Source organism: Phalacrocorax carbo (assembly GCF_963921805.1).
Source record: "Phalacrocorax carbo chromosome W unlocalized genomic scaffold, bPhaCar2.1 SUPER_W_unloc_1, whole genome shotgun sequence".
Classification (NCBI taxonomy): domain Eukaryota; kingdom Metazoa; phylum Chordata; class Aves; order Suliformes; family Phalacrocoracidae; genus Phalacrocorax; species Phalacrocorax carbo.
The window spans coordinates 2428932-2453045 of NW_026990243.1; the positions used below are offsets into that span (position 1 = coordinate 2428932).

Genomic DNA, 24114 nt, shown 5'->3' on the forward strand with positions numbered 1-24114 from the left:
GGGAGGGGGCACAACTAAGAGAGCAGATTCAAACTGACCAAAGGGATATTCCATATCATGTAACGTCATGCCCAGTATGCTACCTGGGAGGGGCTGGCCGGGGGAGGGGGGGCAATCGCGGCTCGCGGACGGGCAGCGTCGGTCGGCGGGTGGTGAGCGGTTGTATCGTTTGTGTTTCCATGGTTTTTTTTCCTTTTTTCCCTTTCCCTTCCTTTTCCCTTTTATTATATTAACATTATTGTCATTATTATCATAATCATTTATCATTATCATTTTATTGTAATCATTAAACTGTGCTTATCTCAACCCACAAGTTCTTTTGCTCGTCCGATTCTCTTCCCCATCCCACAGGGGTGGGGGTGGGGGTGAGCGAGCAGCTGCGTGGTGTTCAGTTGCCAGCTGAGGCTGAACCACGACAGGTTTAATTGTCTTTTCAGATTTTTACCAGTTGTGCTTGCTATACACCAGACAAAGGAAGTAAGAAGCAGTAAAAACAGTAACAAAAAAATCCTGTTCCTATATTCTTGGTCATGGGTTGACACATTTAGTACTTTATGACTGTAGCCTTTTCCTCCATGTAGTTTATCACCTTAAGGTTTTTAAAGTTGGCAAATAATTCAAAAGGAAATTTTCAGACCACTGTTATTGATTGACCTTAAACTATACTTTGACAGTAAATTTACTGTTATTTTTTTTTTTCATAAACTGAGCACTTTATATTGATTATAGAGATGTCTGCTATGGTGTCTTTAATCCATGTTAAGTGAAAAAACATGGACCAACTTATTACAGAGTAGGCAATGACCACTCATCCACTTCCATGGAAAGAGAATATAAATTAGTTCACCAATCCAATTACACACACACGCGTGTACATCTGTGCACACACACAAAGATTGTGGTGAGCAGCCCAAAGACTTCATCTAGGCTTCAGAAGCCTTTTTTCCTTTTTTTCTTTTTTTTTTTTTTTTTTAAAAAATGTGGAGTACAGAGTCTGGCTCCAGAGCTATACCTAAGGATAAGACCAGCATGCAGCATGCAGTCAAAAGCACGACTATATTTTACATATGAATATCAAGCCCACTTTAAAGTAGCTAGACCTAATACAGCTCAAAGCATACCTGTAGCAATGTAGGGAGCACAAGAGTGGCCTAAGCAGCTGCATAAATATTCACATAGCTAGCAACACAGGTGTAGCTTTATATTGCAATGTCACTGTACTGGATCTGGATGGGATAGAGTTCATTTTCTTCATAGCAGCTGGTATGGTGCTGTGTTTTAGATTTGTGACCAAAACACTGCTGATAACACAGTAATGTTTTAGCTATTGTTGACCAGTGTTTGAGGAGCGTCAGGGCTTTCTCTGTTTTTCACTCTGCCTCCCCAATGATTGGGGGTGCACAAGAGGTTGGGAGGGGACACAATCAGGCAAATTACCCAAACTGAACAAAGAGATATTCCATGCCATGTAACATCATGCTCAGCAATAAAAAGGGAGAGGAGGGCTTTCAGGAGGTTAGCCATCTTTTGCTCAGGAAATGGCTGGGCATCAGCCTATCCATGGGAGGTGGTGAGTGATCGCCTTTGCATCACTTGTTTTGTTTTCTTTCTGTCGTCTTCTGCTTTTCCTTCACATATTAAACTATTTTTATCTCGACCCCAAAGTTTTCTTGCTTTTACTCTTCCTTTCCTCTTCCCCCATCCGACTGGGTGGGGGTGGTGGGGAAGTGAGCAAGCAGCTGTGTGGTGCTTACCTGCCTACTGGGGTTAACCCACAACAGTCACTATGCCACTACACTGCCTACGTTGCTCCTGGCAAGGAGAGGCAAGAAGGAAGAGGAGGGAACAGATCTAAGGAGAAAGGGAGGGAAGAGTTGAAGAAATGGTCATGGCCATTTTGCTAAACTCAGTCTCCCTCTACAGGCTCCTGCTCTGCCTACAGCTGGAGCCAGCCCTGTATTGCCTGTGCACTTGCAAGGGAAAATCTGCAGCTAGGTCTCAAATAGTTACATTTGGCTACTTTTCCTAAAAAAAAAAAATTCAGCCTAGAGATATTAATGCATTCTAATACCTAGATCTGTAAGTATACAATGTATATGAATCTATGATTCAGTGATGCAATTATACACAGCCTGGTACATAGCAATAACTATTTTTTAATGTTTTAGGAAATACATACTTGCTGTGAAATTTATTTCTGTATTTAAAGGTATTGACAGAATACCATGCATATGTGTTAATCAGGTCTATTAAAATTATTTTTAGCAGCAGATGATCTTATAAATTACAGCACTATTAAACTAGGACTGTTTAATAGCTTGCTAAATGTGTCTGTTGACTAATTTGAGTCTGAGGTCAATGAGAATAGCAGAATTAGATGAGCAAGGCTATTAATTACATTTAAGTGGTATCTATTGGAGCATTTACCTTTCTATCGTTTATATTTTACTCAAGTCTTGTCATCATACATAACTCTAGAAAGATATTTGGGCTACAGAAGTTTGGCTGAGAAAAGAAGGTAATGACAAAGAAAAAACTTAAGGAAATATGTGTTAATAAGTTCCTTATAATTCTATATTCTTATATGATTCATAAAATAAATACTATATTCTTATAATAAAGCTTCTTAACTACATTAAAAGACTTCTCATGTAAGAAAAATAAAACTACAATAATATAATTAGGAAAATTAAAGCTCATACAGTTGCATCAGTCTTCAGAAAAGTGGCTGGAGTTTGTTTCCTTTATGAAATAATGATAAACTGATGTTTTAAAATAAAATGTAAGACTTCTCAATGATCTGTACTCAGTAGTCACTCTGGCAAAGCAAAATGATTTTAGCTTTTAATAGTTTTCACTGTCACAACCACAACAGCATCTGCATTTCATTCCCAGTGCAGTCAACAGGAGTTTTATTGCTGATGACAACAAGCAGTGATTCACCAGGTTTTTCAGAAACATTTTAACATGCATGAAGACTTCCCAGCAAAAACAAACAAATGCCATTTTTGCAGGGATAATAGATCAGCCTAGGCAAAAAATGTCTCCATACTAACTGCTTTGTCACATATATATAGAGAAGGTGGTGCCACTTACTATTTTCAGTCTTATCTGGGCTTATCCTGTGTCTGCTAAGGTTACTAATTCCCCAGCAAAGAAACCATAGTATCAGACTGGACAAGCTCCTAATTCATAACCTTCTTCTGAATCAGGATTGCATGTACATCAATGCAACAGATGTCAGTCAGCTTAATTTGTTTCTAACTAGCAGTTTCATGAACTAGAGTTCTAATAAAGCCTGCATACCAACAGATATGTATTCCATGTTTTATTGTGTGCTCCACTTGAAGCTCTTCCTGTAGCTGAAGTATTTTAAATACATCTTGTCCACATAGATTCTCTAGTGCCCAACAGGACATATGTGCACAATGATATTTTTCCCCTAAGCAGGATACCTAATAGGGTCTTTATGTTCTGCCCAATGGCAAATTTTCACAAAACCTATTCACTTATATCAGTTTTAGTTAGAATCAACCGCTGGGAACAAAGACACTTTCTGACTGCATGAGCCTCATTTTCTTAAGGAACTAGCCAAAAAAAGACTATGAAGAGGATCCCACCAACTCTCTCAGTTATTTTTTGCAGTGTCTACTTGCCCATACATCTGGAAAGGTTTTCCAAATATCTATCTTCCTTGTCACAAAATAAACTCATTATTTCCTATCCTCATGGTCATGGAGAAAACTGATTGTTCTCCTCTTCATAATCACTTTCCTTTTAAAAAAACTGAAGATGTATATTCTTTTTCACTCTTTTCCTTACTAAATTGAACAAACTCAGCCTTCTCAGCCTATCCCGAAATGATTTGCTTTACAAACTCCTTATAGCTCTGTTGCTCTTCTCAAATATCTTTCTAGATGGGTAGATTCAGTGTCTTAATCTGTATACAGTATTCCAATAGATGCCTTCCCAGCAGCTAAAGTAATGGGGAAAAGATGCAAAAATCTAACACAAAATTACTTCTGATCATAGACTGAATGTGCTTTGTTCTGCTGTATCATGCTGAGATTCTGTTTGAATATAGCCACTAAACATTTCTCTGCAACTGTGCCACTTAGCCAATAATTTCTCATTGTGCATTTCTACAGTCAGTGCACATGCACTTGACTTTATGGAATTTCATTTTATACAGTCATAATTCACTGGGAAATTGACACACAGGTAGACACACAAACTCATTCTGGAAGATACTTCCTTTATTCACCAACTGATTATAGTAAAAGCAATTTACTTTATTAAGGACTATATGAAGTAATATGTAACCCTCATAGGCCAGTGAGATCTGGTTCATACTCTTCCAGTGTTTGTTCCACATTAAGGATAGCAATTACTGTGTAGGTAAATTCAGATATTCATGCCCACTTGTTTACATAAACTGCTATTCCTTAGTGTGGACATCATACTCTCACCACCAAATGACTCAGTAGCGACACACTCCTTTGTGCTCCACTACTTACTAAAAGAGATGCAGCCAGCAGCCACTATCAGACACAGGATAATGAGCTGGATGGGTCTTTTTGCCATTCCACATGATGTTCTTATGATCCACCAATTCCTTATCATACATGTCCTATTTCACACCCATTAATGACAGGAGGCCATTAGAAGTTAAACCATTTTATATTAAGGAAATAGGAAGAGAGAGAAGAGAGTTAAGGTTTGGACAGTTTTAACTTAGAAGACAGAAGCTATCCTTACTCACATGTGTTGTAGGTTGACGTTTTTCACAAATGCCTGATGGGACACAAACCTTAAGCCTGAATCCACCACAGTCCTGTGAAAGTATATAAAACAGAATAGTTCATTTAAAAAACAATGAAAGGATAAGGATAATGTTTAAAATAAGAATGTGGATGAAATATCAACTAGGCTGAACAGCTCTACAGCTGTCGTCTTCAGGAGTTGGACTCGATGATCCTTGCAGGTCCCTTCCAACTCGGGACATTCTATGATTCTATAATGCAAAAAGTTAGCCCTACTCTCTCATGAGGTCTGTAAATGTTTCTGCAAGATAAATAAATAAAATTATTACATATACTCACAGATTTTTAAGTCCGACATAAAATCCGACGTCATTGTCATTGATACTTTCTAATTTCTGCTGGTTTGCAATGTAACTGTTGAAAAAGACCAAAAAAAAAAGTAAGAAAGTGGCTCCTTCCATGGCTTTGATTGATCAGAAGTCAGTAGTGAAGTCTGAAAGCCGGCAGTAGTTGCTGACGTATTACACTGTATTTGGTTTATGTGGCAAGGTTCTGGTAGCAGGAGGGGCTGCAGGGGCAGCTTCTGTGAGAAGATGCTAGAAGCTGCCCCCATGTCGGACAGAGCCAGTTCCAGCTGGCTCCAAAACAGACCCACCGCTGGCCAAAGCTGAATGAATCAGTGACACTGGTGGCGCCTCTGTGATAACATATTTAAGAAAGAGTAAAAACTGCTGCACAGAAGCAGCTGGGAGAGAGGAGCAAGAAAAATGTGAGAGAAAAAGCTCTGCAGACACCAAGGCCAGTGAAGAAGGAGGGGGAGGAGGTGCTCCAAGTGTTGGAGCAAAGATTCCCTTGCAGCCCGTGGTGAAGACCATAGTGAAGCAGGTTGTTCCTCCTGCAACCCATGGAGGCCTACGGTGGAGCAGATATCCACCTATAGCCCATGGAGGACTCCATGCCGGAGCAGGTAGATATGCCCTGAAGGAAGCTGTGACCCCATGGAGAGCCCATGCAGGAGCAGGTCTTCTGGCAGAACTTGTGGCCCAACAAGGCATCCATGCTGGAGCAGTCCATTCCTGAAGGACATGCTTTGTGAAGGGCCTGTGGAAAGGGTCCATGCTGGACCAGTTTGTGAAGAACTGCAGCCCATGGGAAGGACCCACGTTGGAGCAGTTTGTGAAGGACTGTATCCCATGGGAGGGACCCCACGCCAGAGCAGGGGAAGAGCGTGAGGAAGAAGGAGTGGCAGGGGCAAAGCATTATGAACTGACCCCCATTCCCCATCCCCATGCACCACTTGGGGGAGGAGGTAGAGAAGTGGGGAGTGAAGTTGAGCCTGGAAAGAAGGGAGAGGTGGGGGGAAGGTTTGGTCTTATTTCTCATTATCCTACTCTGATATGATTGGCAATAAATTAAATTAATTTCCTCAAGTCAAATCTGTTTTGCCTGTGATGGGAACTGCTGAGTGATCTCCCTGTCCTTATCTTGACCCACGAGCTTTTGGTCATATTTTTTCCCCTTGTCCTGTTGAGGAGGGAGAGTGATAGAGCAGCTTGGTGGGAACCTGGCGGCCAGCCAAGGTCAACCCACCACATGCAATTAACACTGAGCTCTAGTTAAAGCACCTGCAGAGCAAAAGTGCTCATTAAAATCTTCCCCATCATTTATTATTGTGGTGCAGGGCTGGAGGAGGAACAGTTGAGTTTTGCACAGGGGAAATGAGTTCATCAAGGAAAGAAGTCACCCTGAAGAAACAATAAATACAGCTGTATTACAGCATCACTGTTTTCCAGGACAGGTTTTACAAGAGGAAAAGGGCCAACTTTCATGGTAGTAGCACAGTTGCTCCCATTTACATTTGGGGGGGCTGCCCTAGTCTTATTTCCCTCATTTTGTTCTTAATTTAATAACTCATTAAATTAATTTTCTCCCTTTCCCAAAGTAGTTGGAGTTTTATTTTATAAGGTGTGGCAATAGGAAAACAGAAGAAAGGGAGGCTATACTTCATTATATTACATACACAAGCAGAAATTAAGAGAAGATAAATAGTCATAATAGACCAAAGTACTGTCAGTCCTCTCACATACCGTGAATCTCTGCTTGAACCCCAAAAAGATGCGGGCATGCAAGCTGGTCTTTTGCATTATTACCATGTGAGACCTATGAATGACCAGTGTCATCGCACAGATTGGAAATTAAAATGTTGTACAGATAATACATGGGATGATACATAGCTTATCTCTTCTGCAGACAGAAAAAAGTTTCCTAGTGCAAATCATGCTGTCCAAGAAGGAGGAATCAGAAGAAAGTGCAATTCAACTGACCTTATGAGCAGAAACATAAGACTGCTGTGGGAAATCACCTTGTCAGAGAGTCCATGCATTTCAGAAGATAACCCCAGTCACAGACAAACTGAAACTGAGATTTGCTTGTATTTTCATAAGCATCCAGAATTAAGCAAAGCCACAATACACTACATTTTCGTAAACAGGAGTATTTATTTTGCTAGACTAAAACTTGATTTCACTTTAAGGATTTATTGTATTTAAAGGAACTCTGGTGAATTGGAGAAGAAACTTTCCCAAAAAGAATTAAATCTACTGTAGTTGGTGTTTTAGAGAAATCTTTTGTGTGCCCACATCCCAACAGAAGCCTGAGAGTCCCAAGAGGTGGGCTGGGCTTCCCTCCAAGCTGCAAAGCTGACTTAGGCTACAGTCTTGCCAAGCACCAGGAAAAGCAAAAAGAAAATCCCCTAATGGGATTCATTGTCCCTTGAGAAAAATAAAGGCAGACAAAAAACAACACATGATACTGGACAAAACGTTACCACAGCATCATATAACATCAATGACTGCTCTGCAGGGCTTCTTAGGATAAGATTAACATGGTGCACCCATTGTAAGGTAATTTGCCTATATATTTTGTGCCCTTTGATGGATTTTTACATTAATTTGATTTGATCTCTTGGGGTTTATTAATCTATTTTTCATTTGCTCATTGATTTATGTATTTTGCCAAGTAAAAACAATGAAGAATTCTAGTAAAGGCTATCAATCCTTCCATTTGAGAGTCCTGTAAGTGAATGATCTTACTGCCTCTGAATTTGCCCTGAACAAGAACAGGGGATTTAATTACATCTCATCTTATCTGTCACTTAGACCTCATCATGCTAAAATAAAGCAATGCAATAAATATCAAAGGTATCTTCCTCACTCTGTTCTCAACATTCAACCAATGAGCACCCTGCAGGATCAGGAGGAGACAGGGCAAATGCATAAGAGCAGGAATGAAGGAAAACGGACAGAGAAACACAGAGGGAGAAGGGACTCAGAAAAAAGATAAGAAACTGAGCAACAATTTTACAGTAGCCATCAACAATTCTCTGACAAGCACTACCATAACCCAGGTCCATCACTGTCATGATTTTAGCTGGGACAGAGTTAATTTTCTTCACTGCAGCTGGCCTAGTGCTGTGCTTTGGACTTAGTATGAGAATAATGTTGATAACACACAGATGTTTTCGTTGTTGCTGGGTAGTGCTTGTACTAGTCAAGGACTTTTCCAGCCTCTCATGCTCTGCCGGGTGCACAAGAAGCCGGGAGTGGAGGGGGCACAGCCAAGAGAGCTGATCCAAACTGGTCAAAGGGAACTGATGGACATTCGGAAAAAAGTTGCAGAAGTTACAGGGAGCAGAAGCTAGGGATTTGGGAAAGTTATTGGATACGGCTTGGGTAGTTTATAGAAACAGAGATCAGCAGAAAGAAGAAGAGGGTGCAAGGTTAATTGCATTAGGAAGAGCTTATAGTCCTCGGGAGGGACCTGGGGGAGGATTCAGAGGCAGAGGCCGGGGAAGAGGGTTTAACAGGATTTCTGAGGTCCCCACTGGGAGAGACTCAATGTGTCTATTGTAGGAAGGAGAGGCACTGGAAACGAGAATGCCCTTCTCTACAAAAGGCCAAGGAGTCTGAAAACCCTCTGATAGCCTTAAATGCTAGGGATTGAAGGGGACCAGAGGAGTCTCTCCCAGCAGAACCTCTGGTTAAAATTAAGCTGGGGGAGGATGAGACAGAGATGGAATGTTTAGTTGATACAGGGGCAACTTATTCAGTTTTAAATACAAAGAAACATGAATTAGGGCATGACACTGTAAGAATTATTGGTGCAACAGGAAAGGCAGAGACCTGGCCCTTTTTTAAACCTATGAAATTTAGGATTGGAAAACAATGGGTAATACATCAGGTTTTTTTATCTGCCAGGTGCACCAAAGCCTCTAATAGGTCGAGACCTATTAGAAAAATTAGAAGCTGAAATAAAGTTTAAAAATGAAGAAGTTGAAATAATAATGCCTGAGTCTAAATTTGTCCGAGCTTCAGTATTGTTATTACAGGATCCCTGAGGTCCCTTCCAACCTGGGATTCTGTGATTCTGTGAAATTCCAGCAGAAGTCGAGGATGTGGTAATATCCATTGTCTGGGCAGAAGAGGTACCAGGGAGATCAAGGAGAGCTTACCCTGTAAGGATAGACCTTAAACAAGGATCAGCACCAGTAAACTGAAACAGTACTCCCTGAAACTAGAGGCTAGAATTGGATTAGTACCCATGATATAGAAATTCTTAAAGTATGGTTTGTTGAGGGAATGTGAATCTAAATATAACACTCCGATTTTACCTGTTAAGAAAGCTGATGGGAAATCTTATGGGTTAGTTCAGGATTTGAGGGCAGTGAATCAAATTGTCCAAGATCTCCACCCTGTGGTAGTAAACCCGTATACACTGTTAACTGCCCTTTCCGAAGAATACGGATGGTTTACAGTCCTAGATTTAAAAGATGCCTTTTACTGCATCCCGCTCAATCCTGAAAGTCAGGAGGTATTTGCCTTTGAGTGGGAAAATCCTGAAACATGAAGAAAGACCCAATATACTTGGACTGTTTTACCGCAAGGATTCAAAAACAGCCCAACCATCTTTGGAAATCAGCCAGCGAAAGAACTAGAACTATGGAGACAAGATAATAAGAATGGGATAATGCTACGGTATGTTGATGATATACTGTTAGCTGCAAACTCCTGGGCAGAATGGCTGGAACTAATAATCAGTTTGCTGAATTTTCTTGGACTCGGTGGTTACCGAGTATCAAAGGAAAAGGCCCAAATTGCACAAGAGACTGTAACATATTGGGGTTTTGAAATCCTGAATGGACAGAGACAGTTGAGCAATGAAAGAAAAGAACCTATTTGCCAACTTCCAGAACCTCGAAATATTCATGAATTGAGAACCTTTTTAAGAATGGTGGGATGGTGTCACCTGTGGATTGCTAACAATGGACTGATGGTAAAACATTTATATGAATTATTGAAATCATTGAAAGGTCCCCTGCAATGGACAGATGAAAATCAGAATGCATATATTCAAGAGGGCTTTGATGAGAGCTCCAGCTTTGGGGTTGCCTGACTTCAAAAAACCTTTTGAATTGTTTACTTATGAGAGGCAGGCCGTAGCCTTTGGCGTTCTAACCCAACATCTGGGAGAATACAAATGAGCATTGGCTACCTTCTAAGCAATTGGATCCAGTGAGTCAGGGATGGCCTGGATGCTTAAGAGCAGTAGCTGCAACAGTATTATTAATACAGCAGGCCCGGAAGCTCACCATGGGTCAGAAAAGGACTATGTTCCATATATGGTAACTACAGTACTGGACCAAAAGGGTGGACATTGGCTGTCTCCTAGTCAAATGTTAAAATATCAAGCAGTGTTAATAGAACCAGATGATGTGACTCTAAAAACAGTTGCTGTGGTTAACCTTGCTATGTTCCTCTCAGCTTGACAAGAGGAAGGCAAACCTGAGCATGATTGCTTACAGACCATTGAGGAAGTTTATTCAAGCAGACCTGATTTAAAGGATGTTCCCTTGCAGGATCCAGACTGGGAGCTGTACACTGATTGCAGTAGCTTTATGAAAGAAGGAAAGCGAGTATCCAGATATGCAGTCACCACTGTCGATGTGGTGCTGGAAGCACAGGTGCTACCTGGTAAAACATCAGCTCAAAAGGCTGAATTGATTGCTCTAATTCAAGCTTTACAGTTAAGTAAGGATAAGCGAGTAAATGTTTGGACTGATTCAAAATATGCTTTTGGAGTAGTGCATGTGCATGGAGCTATTTGGAAGGAAAAGGGATTATTGTCTGCTCAAGGCACGGAGATAAAACATAAAGAAGAAATCTTGAATTTACTCAAAAGTATAAGAGGCCCTGCTGCAGTGGCTATCATGCATTGTGACGTTCACCAATCAGGATGAACCATTCAGGAAAGAGGAAATAGGATTTAGCTGCAAAGCAGGCTGCAGAAAAAGGCTTAGAAAAAGAAGTATTAGCTATAGTACCGGAAAAGAGAATCTCTCTCCAGAAAATTCCTATTTATGCTAAACAAGATTTAAGATTAATTGAAACCTTAAAAGCAGAGAGATGAGAAAATGGATGGGCAGTTACACCCTCAGGCTTGGTGTTAGTACCCTATTCCCTTATGAATAGTTTAGTGAAGGAAGAACATAATGCCATGCATTGGGGAACAGAAAATTTGTTAAAGCATTTGCAGAAGTCGGTTATCAGTAGGAACATGGTAGAAACCATTAAATCAGCCACAGAAAGATGTGAAATATGTTGTAGAAATAATCCAAAACCACAAAATAAAATTCAGTTTGGTAAAACTATTGGGGGACAGGCACCTGGAGAATATTGGCAAATTGACTTTACTGAATTGCCAAGGAAAGGAGGGCTGAAATATTTATTGGTCTTAGTGGACACTTATACAGGTTGGCCTGAGGCCTTTCCATGTCACACCAACAAAGCAAGAGATTCTGAAGAAATGGCTCCTTTAAAGCTTACATTAAAAAGGTGTTAATTGTGGTTTATGTACTAACTGTAAGTTTTGGAATCATGGGACAAGGATTAGAAACTCTATGGAAAGAGAATGTCCATGTGTGAATGGTAACAAGAACAGCCTCTGCAATTAATGCCAATGATTGTTGGATTTGTTCACAATTTCCAGAACATGGTGCAGTGACCAATATTTCTATAATTGGCCTCCCAATTCCTTTTAATACTACTTGGGAAAATCTTTGGAAAAAGCCAAAATTATATTTTAAGGATTACAACAAAGATCCCCAGGTTTGGGAAGTTGAGACCCTCAAGTTACAGGAGAAGGTTAAATGCATTATGGACTATAAGTCAATTAATGCTGGGAACTTCTCTGTGGGAAATTACTCCCAGTGTGACTGGTATATGTAGTTACAATGGAGAAAAGGGGCAAAGGCAGTACTTGGGAAAATATTGGGAAGTACCAAAAGGGACAGGATGGTATTGGCTATGTGGAAATAAGGCTCGCAAAGCCTTGCCTCCTTGGTGGTCAGGTTCTTGTACCCTAAGGGTAATATTCCCAAAAATTAAAATAATGGCAGAGATTACAGAGATGGGATGGTTGGGAACTCCTGTGGGAAGAAAGAAAAGGGAAACACCTGGTGTTTATAGAGCAAATCCATTATTAATTCGGCCTACGGCTTTTCATTCATTTGCCAGGTGGTTTATTCCATGGCTAGATGTTAGTGAATTGGAAAAAGCCATTGTTAATATATCAGCAGTCATGGAAAAGATGGGAAACACCATCTTAGATGCTATAAAAACTTTGCAGAGAGAAGTGATGGAAGTATCACAAGTAGCTGTACAAAACAGAATGGCTCTGGATATGATGTTAGCTTCCCATGGAGGAGTATGTGCAGCAGTTAATTCTAGTTGCTGCATGTACATTGATGAAACAGGACAAGTGAATGCTGACTTAGGAATTATTAAACAAGTCACTATAGTCAGACAGGTAGAGAAGGATGACACATCCCTAGGATTTGAAGAACTTTGGCGCAGACTGACCTCGTGGTTACCTGATTGGTCTTGGTTAAAAATATTGTTTTGGGGCATTATTCTTGTTACTGTTGATCGAGCCACCAAGATGATCAAAGGACTGGGAAGCCTGCCATACGAGGATAGGCTGGGAGAACTGGGTTTGTTCAGCCTTGAGAAAAGGAGGCTTTGAGGGGATCTCATCACCATGTACCAGTACTTAAGTAGCTACCCACAAAGAAGATGGAGACTCCCTTTTTACAAGGAGTCACATGGAGAGGACAAGGGGGGACGGACACAAGTTGCTCTTTGGGAGATTCTGATTGGACGGAATTGGAGGGAAATTTTTCACAGTGAGAACAGTCAACCATTGGAATAATCTCCCCAGGGAAGTGGTTGACTCAGCCGACATTGGACACTTTCAAGAGTTGTCTGGACAGGGTGCTGGGCCATCCTGTCTAGACTGTGCTCTTTCTAGGAAGGTTGGACTGAGGTCCTTTCCAACCTGGCATTCTGTGATTCTGTGATCCTGTGTTTCTGTGAATGATTTCTTGTATAATGATATTGTGTAGTAATTGCCTTTCTAGGTTTTTTATTTTTACTTGAAAGAAGTAAAATAATACATGGTGAGGGTTATAGCTTATTTGCTATAAACCCTCAAAAGAAAAGGAGGGATTGATACCAGATGGGATATTGATTGATACCAGATGGAACATCTGGTCCCTGTCTAATCAAAATAACCAAAAATATATTTACAAGTATGATAGGTAGAAGATATATGTACAAGCAAGATAAGGTTAGGAAAACATTATGTTTAGACAACAGGAAGAGTCTGGACATGATTTGAGTATCGTGTCCTTGGACAATATATCCTGGATATGATTTAGTATTGCACCCTGGTAGAATACATTCCTTACTAATTGGCATGATTTAGTATTACAGAACAATATATCCTAATTAGTAGATTTTTGTAAAATAAGCGCATGGAAGAACCTTGAGAACAAGCCAAAAGGGCTTGAGCATGCTGAGCATGCTTGAAGAGTGAGTGCAACTAGCGAACACCGTGAGGAAGACTATCGACGACTACCGGAGAAATTTAGAAGACAACCATTGATTTTGACTGTGCATGCACCAAGAACATTTGCATATATTAATTAGTATGAATATTGTAATAGTTTCCCAGAAAATTAATGAATATGCAAACTTTATGTGTATATAATCTCTGCAATACAAGAGCCTGGCACGCACATTAGGTGGAGTGATCCCCTGTGCGCCCAGTGCTGCAATAAATGCCCACTTTCTAAAACTCTAAATAATGAGTCTTAGAGAGTTTCTGTGGGGGATGAATTTGCAAGTAACTTAGCACTGTTTGACACGTCCTTGAACTGAAGCAATGTGGCAGTAAAAGACAAAGACAGGAATGTGGGAAATGCCAAGAAGAATTTAAGCAAAAACAAATGAGGTAGCGCAAATAGAACAGCCTATTAGAATGTAGCATAAGGCGCATGCTTAGAGCTATCTGACAAATAACAGAAATTGTTTGTGTGTGTGATCGCGTGAGGAACGTGTCAAAAAGATATATAAGCAGTAAAAAGCTGACAATAAAGGTCTTCTGCAGAACATCTGTCAGGAGTCCGTGACATTCATCCCTGCATCTTTCACCAACTTTTACGGTATCACACCCACATACACACCTTCAGGACAAGTGGTAACTATTTCTGTAGCTGTGACACCTAGGTCCATGCCCTCCAAAAAACATGGGCTTTGGGCAACAAGACAGCTGCTGCACACAAACACAGTCCAGAATCTGCAGCGATGTCTAGTGCTAGTACAACCTGTACTTGTATTAGGAGTCACCTTCACCCCCTTAAACTCTTTAAACAGTCCCTAAAATAGCAGTGGAAAGGTGCTTTCAGCTGCATCTAGATTAATTTCCTCTCTGAATTTTATATCAGAGAATATCTGAATACCTGCATTTTTAGTGCTGGAAAAAACCCCAAAAGGTCTATCCAGCACTAATATTTTTCCACTTTGGTATCTTTATGCCACATATGGATTTGTGCCAATGCAAACTGTAAATCTATTTGAACCTAACGTGAAAAGTTCAAACTTTTGTGTACGCATATAAATACATGGGGCATATACAGTATTTAAAATATACTTACATTGTTACCACCCTAAACTTGAAAATATTTTGGCATATGCTCAAATACACTGCATAGTTAGCCACGAAGAAGTTAACAGAACTGCTTCTAGTAGGAGAGCTCAATATATGTGTTTACAAGCTGAAGATCACTGCATGCACACTGTATTCCAAAACTAATTTTTAAAAAATTAGGAAAAGACAAGACTTGAGGGGGGAGTAAGAAATGAAAAAGCAACAGATTATTTACCTCCCTATCTACAAAAGGGATTTTACCCTCCTTAAACAGACCCATATTCACCAAATAGGTTCAGCTGGAAAACAAAGACGACAAAAAACAGATATGTCTACATGAGGTAGAAGACCACAGATCTGGAGGAAATTCTGAAAATAATGTTCAACTATTATCCAGGAATACCAGGTTCAATTTTTCCCTCTTCCTGAGGGAATGTAATCCCAGTCTCCCAAAAGATACCATACTATAAAGCAATCGGATAGGGCAGTCTCAGCCTTACCTGTTCATGCTGTTATAATTTTTGTCATAATTGAACATTCAGTGGAGCAGGAACAGGATTCAGCTGTCTCACTATACAAATAAGTATCACAGTCACTTAGCTAAAGTTCTGCTCTCTGACCCCAAAGCAAATTTAAGTATTCCACGTGAATTTAAGCAACTCTGACAGGAAGAATCAAGACAAATCCACATCTGTATGCCATATAGGATGGTAGTTAAGATGCTGACATGCAAGACCTTGGTTCAAACCCATGCTCTGATTCAAGCAGAGCAACCCTATACAATACTCTGCTAAAATGGTTTCGTTTGGACCACACAAACAGCTTACTCCACAGCATGATGCTGTTCGTTAGAAGGGAGGTCTTGTTTTTCCCATTCAGTGAACTAAGTCCCCAAAGTCTTCTTATAGTCAGTATACTCAGAGAGAGGGGCATGCTTACATCAGATAAGTAAGTAGATTTGCAGTAAGAATCTAATTTAGGCCTTCTGAATCACTTCCTGGAAGAGGTGGACTCTCCATTGCTGGCAGGAGAGCAACCAGCTGAGTTAAGTGCCTTTGCTATACAGTTCATAGAGACATGCCAGATTTTAAATGCTGAGGTCTGGGACAGTCCAGACATGCTTAGCAAGTCCAGCATAAAACACTAACAGCATATGCTGTGAAAAGTCCCCCATGCCTGCCCAATAAGTCTGACATACCTAGTATGCACACATGATTTATGTGCATATGCTTGCTGTGCAGTCTGGTATTTAGAAAATCAGTGAGTTGTTGCAGAAGTATGGGGAAAAGTCACATCCTATGTGCTCTTCATATAGAATACAGCATCTGACTGTGTGAATGTGCTGGTTTTGGCCGGGATAGAGTTAATTCTCTTCACTGTAGCAGGTAAAGTGCCACTGCACATTGAGGCTTTAGTTGCTGTTAAGTACCAGCTAAGTGTTGCTAAGCAGTGCCTATAGTAGTATGTATGAATTTATTCTATAAATATAACAAAGGAGCCAGCTTTGGATTTGTGGAAATTTGGATTTAATTTGTGGAAAACCACCAAGCACCCAGGCTTGTGCAACCCTGAAATAAATAAGCAATGTCTCTCCTGAGTGTGTGATTATTGACTCATTGTACACCAGGCAACGAATCCTCTTTTCAGACAACAGTATGGTTCCTTTCCCATAAGTGCATTATGATTTTGTAATGTTATGGTTAATAATAGTAGCTATATAAGAAACAAGATCTCCATATGCATATTTCAGGGGATGTTAGTTTGGTTTGCTTTGCTTTATGCAGTTTCTGAAAACTTAGGCTCACAATCAAAAAGGAATTAAGGTGCATCCCCAATATATTTGATTTCAGTATCAGCTATGTGCCTACATACATTTGGATAAGTAATCTTTGTAAATGCAGTGTCCAGTAATAGATTGTATTCACATCCCATGCAGCATAGGCATATGGCTTTCAAACCTCTATGAATTTATTTCTCCATTTGAAATACACATAAATGATAAGTTAATACAAAGAGTGCTTCACTTTTTAAAGGACAGTTTTCAAAGAGAGGTTTTCCAAATATAACAAGCTAAAGATACATTTAACATCAATAAAGTATTGAGAGGGTTTTTTAAGTTCTCTGCTCTGTTTTTCATCATTTTTATGCTTCGTTACCTACTATACTCATCCAGCTTGGGCAAAGAAATTCTACTAGCCACCTTTATCAACATGTTAGATATTGCTGCAGTGACAGGTGACAAACACTGGAGAGAGAACTGCAATCCAAAATGGGTTTTTTTTCCCCTCTTACTTTAAAACTAATTCAAAATGGAGAAATAAACTTTTATTTAGTTATGCAAAAGTTTTTGGTTTAGAGTGATTCAAGATCTAGAATCTTGATAGGCTGTTTTCTCTCTTATACTTTCATCATAAAAATAATAAAGGAAAAATAGAATCTGAAAAATCTGGTAAATACCGTTCTAAAGATATTGGAAGCTAGACTCCTGGGCCTTCTGTTTTCTCATTAGTATGGAAATAAGTGGAAGTTTCATGAAAACAACATATTCTAGACCAAAGCTTCAAATTCATACAAATTACCTTCATTTTAGTATATAAATCCCAAACTTCTCTTAAAACACTTGAATGACTACAGACTAACTACAGGTAGCCTCTTGCCAACCCAATCCTGCACAACACTGAACACCTCCTGAAGGATGCTGCCCTCCTCCAGCAAGAGCCAGCTTGCACTGTCTCAGCCTGCCAGAGACAACCCCAGATAAGTTCCCAAGGAGCCCCATGAGTCTTCACTGACTGGAAGAACAAGGATTAAAACAAGGGATGCAAAAGGTTACCTGAGAGCAAAAAGAAACCAGACTATATAAAACCCTATGGTTTGTGATATTTGGGGTTTTTTTAGAGCCCGGAAATTAAAAAACTGATTTTCATAATGCTTTCTTTCAACTCACCATAACCAACTAAGATCTTTAAAGGAAGATGGAAAAAAAATGGACAGATTCCTAGAAGAAGATATTGTATCACAACTGTCCAAAATCCCTTTAATAATGTGGAGCCCCATGTCTTGTATTTTATTGTAAGATTCCAAAACACCAGAAATAAACATTAAATCCAGCCAAACCGTGCCATCCTGCACAGCCAAAAGTGTTTTCAGGAGGAAGGGGATGGGGGTTGAGAAGCCCTGTTGACAGTTTTATAATACATTTAATTTACAACAGAGTCTAAAATTCTAAAATGAAAGAGAAGCATAATACCAACAGCACTGAGCTTCATATGAATTTAAACATGTTTTTTTTAGCACAGGCTCACATGGATAGTCTATAAATTACTTATCCTGTCTTATTTATTAACAATTCTAGACTGCTTTATATAACTGCATTAGAAAATTACTTTGTGGTTTTGAAATATATACACTACACAATCACCTCTCTCTTTACAAGGGAAGAGTTAAAGTCACCTACTATTTTGTTGAGAAGCAGTTCTTCCTGAAATACACCAAATAATTTCAAACCTCATTCACCTGAATAATCGTAAGACAATGTCTTAATGACTTTATACTAGAGCTGCTAAACTAGGCCAGGAATATACTTGCACTGCAAGAAGATACTTTGATAGCAAGGTCTATGAAGAGTCATACACACTAAGATATACTAACAGTACATTTTACTTAAAGAGAAAATATTAAACCAGGCGGCTTACAAAAAATCCTGAAAAATTTTAAGTGACTCATTATCATATTAATATTTTTGCTCAAGTGATCTTAGCATTACTCATGTGCCATTGTACCTATAGTGTATGGATTTAACAATATTTATATATTAATTTTTGCTCCTTAGCTCTTTAGTTTGAGCTTCAATGGCTGACTTCATGATTTTAATTCAGGCCTCACTTTGGAGTTCAGTTTATATCTAATAACATCAATACTACAAAACTATTATTATGATTAAGCCATGTTATAATAAACAATTTTAGCATGGGCACATGCTTTCCATACTGAGACCAACTCATGTCAGCACCCTAAACAACAGGACAAAAATCTAATCTTATTGGCTGCTCATGGCTTGGACGGGTATACTGTTCGCTGAGTAAAAAACTGGCTGGATGGCTGAGCCCAGAGAGTTGTGGCAAATGGAGTTAAATCCAGTTAGCAGCTAGTCACAAGTGGTATTCCCCAGGGCTCAGTGTTGGGGCCAGCTCTGGTTAATATCTTTATCAATGATCTGGATGAGGGGATCAAGCACATCCTCAGTAAGTTTGCAGATGACACCAAGTTGGGTGGGAGTGTTGATCTGCTTGAGGGTAGGAAGGCTCTGCAGAGGGACCTGGACAGGCTGGATCAATGGGCCGAGGTCAGCTGTATGAAGTTTAACAAGGCCAAGAGCTGGGTCCTGCACTTTGGTCACAACAACCCCAGGCAATGCTCCAGGCTTGGGACAGAGCGGCTGGAAAGTTGCCCGGTGGCAAAGGCCCTGGGGGTGTTGGCTGACAGCTGGCTGAGCATGAGCCAGCAGTGTGCCCAGGTGGCCAAGAAGGCCAACAGCATCCGGGCTTCTATCAGCAATAGTGTGGCCAGCAGGAGCAGGGAAGGGATTGTGCCCCCGTGCTCAGCACTGGTGAGGCAACATCTTGAATCCTGGGCTCAATTTTGGGCCCCTCAGGACAAGAAGGACCTTGAGGTGCTGGAGCGAGTTCAGAGAAGGGCAACAGAGCTGGGGAAGGGTCTGGAAAACAAGTCTGATGAGGAGCGGCTGAGGGAGCTGGGGTTGTTTAGCCTGGAGAAGAGAAGGCTGAGGGGAGACCTTATCGCTCTCTGCAACTACCTGAAAGGAGGTTGTAGGAGGTGGGTGTTGGTCTCTTCTCCCAAGTAACAAGCGATAGGACAAGAGGAAATGGCCTCAAGCTGCATCAGGGGAGGTTTAGATTGGATATTAGGAAAAATGTCTTTACTGAAAGAGTGGTCAGGCATTGGAACAGGCTACCCAGAGAGGTGGGGGAGTCACCATCCCTGGAGGTATTTAAGAGACATGTAGAGGTGGTGCTTAAGGACATGGTTTAGTCTGGATTTGGCAGTGTTAGGTTAATGGTTGGATTCGATGATCTGAAGAGTCTTTTCCAACCTAAATGATTCTATGATTCTATGATTCTATTAGAGGCACTGGATTTTGGAAATCTGTCTTTTATCCATCAGAAGATAAAACTGCAAAAACAACTAGGAAGGGGAAGAGTGAGGAAGATAACTTAGAAAAGCACCAGGCAGAAGTACTCCTATGTCCTCCTATACCAAGTTTCAGCAGCTGAGTCTCATAGGGCTCTAAAGTACTATTTATCTACGGGCCAAAATAGAGCCAAGGCACCTAGGTACCAAGTGGTAGAAGCTGTTCAAGGCATGGGAAACTGCCCCAGCTTTCTCTCCCACTTCTTAGAGCCAAGGGGAAACCCTTGCTGCCCACTCATACCTTGCCTGCTCAGTGTCATCCACCTGGCCCACAGCCAACCCTTTGCACCACCATGAGTTTCACATGCCTGACCCAACCATGGAGTATTCTACCTGCAAAATTTCCAGGGCACATGGCCTTCTTCCCAGATGAGGATCTTTACTCAGGCAACATTCCCAGGGAGTTGGTGGATGTTTTGCCTAGGACTGTGGGACCCACTCCAATCAAGAGCAGGACATAAGCAATAAATGAAGGATTGGTCTCAAAAAACATTCAGGAAATATAAAGGAATATATTACAAGAAATTAAGTGTCTTATGCTCTTCTCACTCTCATTTGTACCAAGAGTAATTCCACCAGAGATCAATGGAATTGTGTTCCTGTAACTACAGAACATATAATAGAAAAATCAGGCCTGAGGCTTCTTAAATAAAATGTATGCTACAGCCTCTTAAACTGGTTGCTTAGCTAGAATAAACAAGATATGCAGTGTTGAAAAATATGTCTTCATATTCTATATCTACCATATTAGAAATGCTTCCTTACATATTATTTGCTGAATTTCCACAATGAAATAATGTGGCAGCTGCAGGAATAAAATTTTCAATTTATGTCTGAAAACTAATTAAGGGACTTCATGCTTTATGTTAAAAAAGAGCATCTTAAATACATGTAATAGCATCTCCCGAGAAATTCAGTACTCCAAATTATTTTTAGATCAAACACAACATGCAATGTCACAGAATGATACAGTAAAAATTGAAAAGAAATGTAAAGATCAGTGATGCTGAAAAAAACATAGAAAAGAATAAAACCCAAAAATCAATGCAAAATGACTGGACATGCTTTAAGTTGATCTTGTCTAGCATATATATTTACATATGCATTTTTTCTCTGCTCTTTTAAACAGAGCTTAAATTCTAGTGGGAAATTGCTGAGTTGCCTCCAAATTGAACATACTGGATAACAAGGCTAACAAAGCTTATAAAAATGAGCAATGATGCATAGCTTAAAGCATTTTTTAAAATTATGCAATCCACAGAATATTAAACAAACATCTGAAATAATAACTGTTTTAACAACTTAGATTACTTTATTCTCTTAGGTCCTAAAAATCTACCAAAGGTAGGCCCTATATGAGTAGAAGAAATTAATGTCTCCAGCTTTTTCCCCACAAATACATGGGGAAATGCAGTGAACTGACTACAATAAACTGCAGAGAGGTAGCCCAAGAGCTAGAATTAATCTGAAGTCACACCAAATTTAATGGCATTTTCACATTGATTCTAAAGGAAACTGAAAAAGAGGAGAAAGAAGGAAAAGGGAGAGAGTTAGAAATCTGTATACATTTTGGAGGGAAATATTCTTTATCTTTTATATTTAAAATGACATAGGAAACAATGCAGAAACGGGAGGTGCTGGGGAAGATGGAAGTGGACCAAACAGCTGTAGAGGGGGTTTTTCCCCATATCTGTCATCTACAAATCTGGTATCCAAAATCTTTGCTCAGCAAGTCTTTGCAGCTTTTCTTCGGCAAAGTATGTAGATTCCACAGAGCTGTAAAAAGGATGCAGGACTGAACACAAAAAGCTACTGGATTTCTTTACTGAAATCATTTGCAGTCAAACAAGGTTGGAAATGACACATGGATAAGAGAAAAAAAAAAACAACCCAAAAGCAACAACAAAAAAACCCTTCCACTTTCCTCACTATTAATGAGGGTTTCCTAATGCTCCAACACTTGCTGAGAGACAGCGCAATGTTCTTTCTCCTGCAGACCGTATTTTCTCCTTCCAGACGCTTTATAGGGAAGGGCAAAGCAGGCTCGCGTGCCTATGGCCAGGGCAGGGAAGCTAGTTTGCTCTCCCTTCAATCAGAATGTGCTGCATCGCTTTCGCCCCTCCCCCCCCCACCTGTTTTTAGACAGAAAAAGTGGAGATCTGAGGAGGGGGGGAGGCCACCCACCAAACTCTCCGTTCGCAGGAATAAACGGAGGGAGCAAAAATTTTAAAAAGAAGAATAAAAAACCTTTCCAAATCTGCTGCCGACGCAGAAGCGAGATTTGTGTGGTGCGCACTTCACCCCACCCCACCCCCCGGAAGATGCAGGGGCCGGAGGCGGCAGCTCGGCTGCGCACTTCTGTAACCCCAGGTATTTATGCGAACCCGCGCCAACCTTCCCCTGCTCCGCTTCACTGCCCGTCCCGCTCCCAGGAAATCGTATCGCGGGCAACTAGGATTTATCATCTAAATGGGTTCGAAATGATATCTCTGGGAAGTCAAGTCCAAATTAAATCACACCAGACTTGTAGGCTTCCAGCTAGAATATCAGTCCGCGGAGCAAGTGCAGGAAACTTCCCGCCGTCCCCCCGTCGCTTCGGCGGCTCCATCCCCGCCACCCGTGCCCGGGGCTGAGGCCTGGCCATACTCACATCTCGGTGACATTGTCGCCCTCGGTGCTCCGCTGCGGCACGGGGAAGGAGATGATGCCTGGCACCGGCTCCGCGCACCAGATCCGCCAGGAGCTGCAGCGGCAGGACGCAGGGCAGCCCAGCGCGCCCCACCAGGAGCCCAGCACCAGGCAGCACAAACCCCACAGCCGCGCCAAGCCGGGCCCCGGCCGTCTTCGCCGCCAGGACGCCATGCCGCCCCTGCTCACTCCAGCGCTGCCTCGACGTCCTCCACCTACCACCACTGCCGGGGGGCAAGACCGGAGGGTGCGCAGCCTTCGGAACCGCGGGCGAGAACCCCGCGGCCAGGGTTCACATGGACGCACCGCAGCCGCCTGGGAGGCTTTGCGGGACGACGGGACCAGGCGCTACTGCGGGACAGAGACAGAAAGGGTGATGAGAGGCTAGAGGGGCCGCCGGCACGGCGTAGCACGGCCGGCCCTCGTACCTGCCCTAGCCCCGCGGGCAGGCAGCGGCGGTTCCCGATAATGCTGCAAAACGCGCGGAGCGGCCGAGACAGGTGGCAGAGGCAGCGCTTCTACCTGCGGGGGCTCAGCCGACCGCTGCCCGTGGTAGAGGAGGAATGGAAGAAACAGCACAGGTCGCGGCGGAAGCGGAACGCAGGTCTTATCGCTTTACGCACCATATCCTCCTCCCTCCAGCTGATAATAAAGCAGCCGCGGCTCTTGCTCCAGCCCAAGCCTGGGAGCTGTTGGCGAAGTGACGTGAGGCTGACGTAAAGAAAGATAGGCAAAAACTTCGCAAAATGAGCCTGAAATCTAAAAAGAAAACAGAAAAAACGGGAGCAGAGAGACAAAAGCAACAAGGCAGGGAGGAGGGAGGAACTGAGAAAATGAGAAAGAAGAAAATGAAGGTGAGGGGAGATGGAGAGAGAGAGACAGAGATGAAGAGCAGGAGGAGGAAAGGGAGAAAGAGGGACAGAGATGAAGAGAGATGGAGGGACAGAAAGGGAGAGAGAGGGAGAGAGATGAGGGAGGGGCAGAGAGCTGCAGAGAGAGGGGCAGAGAAAGAGATGGTGGGAGAGAGATGAAGAAAGAGAGACCAGGAGAGTTTGAAAGAGAGGGGGGAGAGATATGGGGAGAAAGAGCTGGAGGGGGAGAGACAGCATGAGAGGAACAGAGGTGGGAAGAGATTAAATGGGATACAGAGTGAGACAGAGGGGAAACAGGAGGGAGAGGGAGGCAGAATGAGAGGGAGAGGAGGGAAGACAGGGAGAGGATGGGGAGACAGAGGGGGAAGATGGGGGGTGAGAGAGATGGAGAGAGGGAAAGAAATTAAAAGGAAGGGAGGGAGAGATGGAGAGACGCCAACAGGTGAGAGAGGGGAGGAAGAAGGGGAGATAGAGGGGGAGAGAGGGAGACAGAGATGGAGAGACAGAAACAATGTAGGGGAGAGGTGTAAAGGGAC

The 24114-nt window shown here is 41.6% G+C and overlaps 1 protein-coding gene across 1 annotated transcript in view; it reads right to left on the reverse strand.

Annotated features, from left to right (window-relative positions):
• The window catches only part of LOC135310807 (BDNF/NT-3 growth factors receptor-like), a 203471-nt gene extending 180194 nt beyond the window's left edge, over nt 1–23277 (reverse strand). The window contains exons 1-3 of the mRNA XM_064439796.1: nt 22669–23277; nt 5103–5177; nt 4763–4834 (exon numbers count right to left, since the gene is read on the reverse strand). Of these exons, the coding sequence (XP_064295866.1) occupies nt 4763–4834; nt 5103–5177; nt 22669–22880 (359 nt within the window). The 5' untranslated portion in view covers nt 22881–23277. The remainder of the gene's footprint in view (nt 1–4762; nt 4835–5102; nt 5178–22668) is intronic.
• Between the last annotated feature and the right edge of the window lie 837 nt (nt 23278–24114).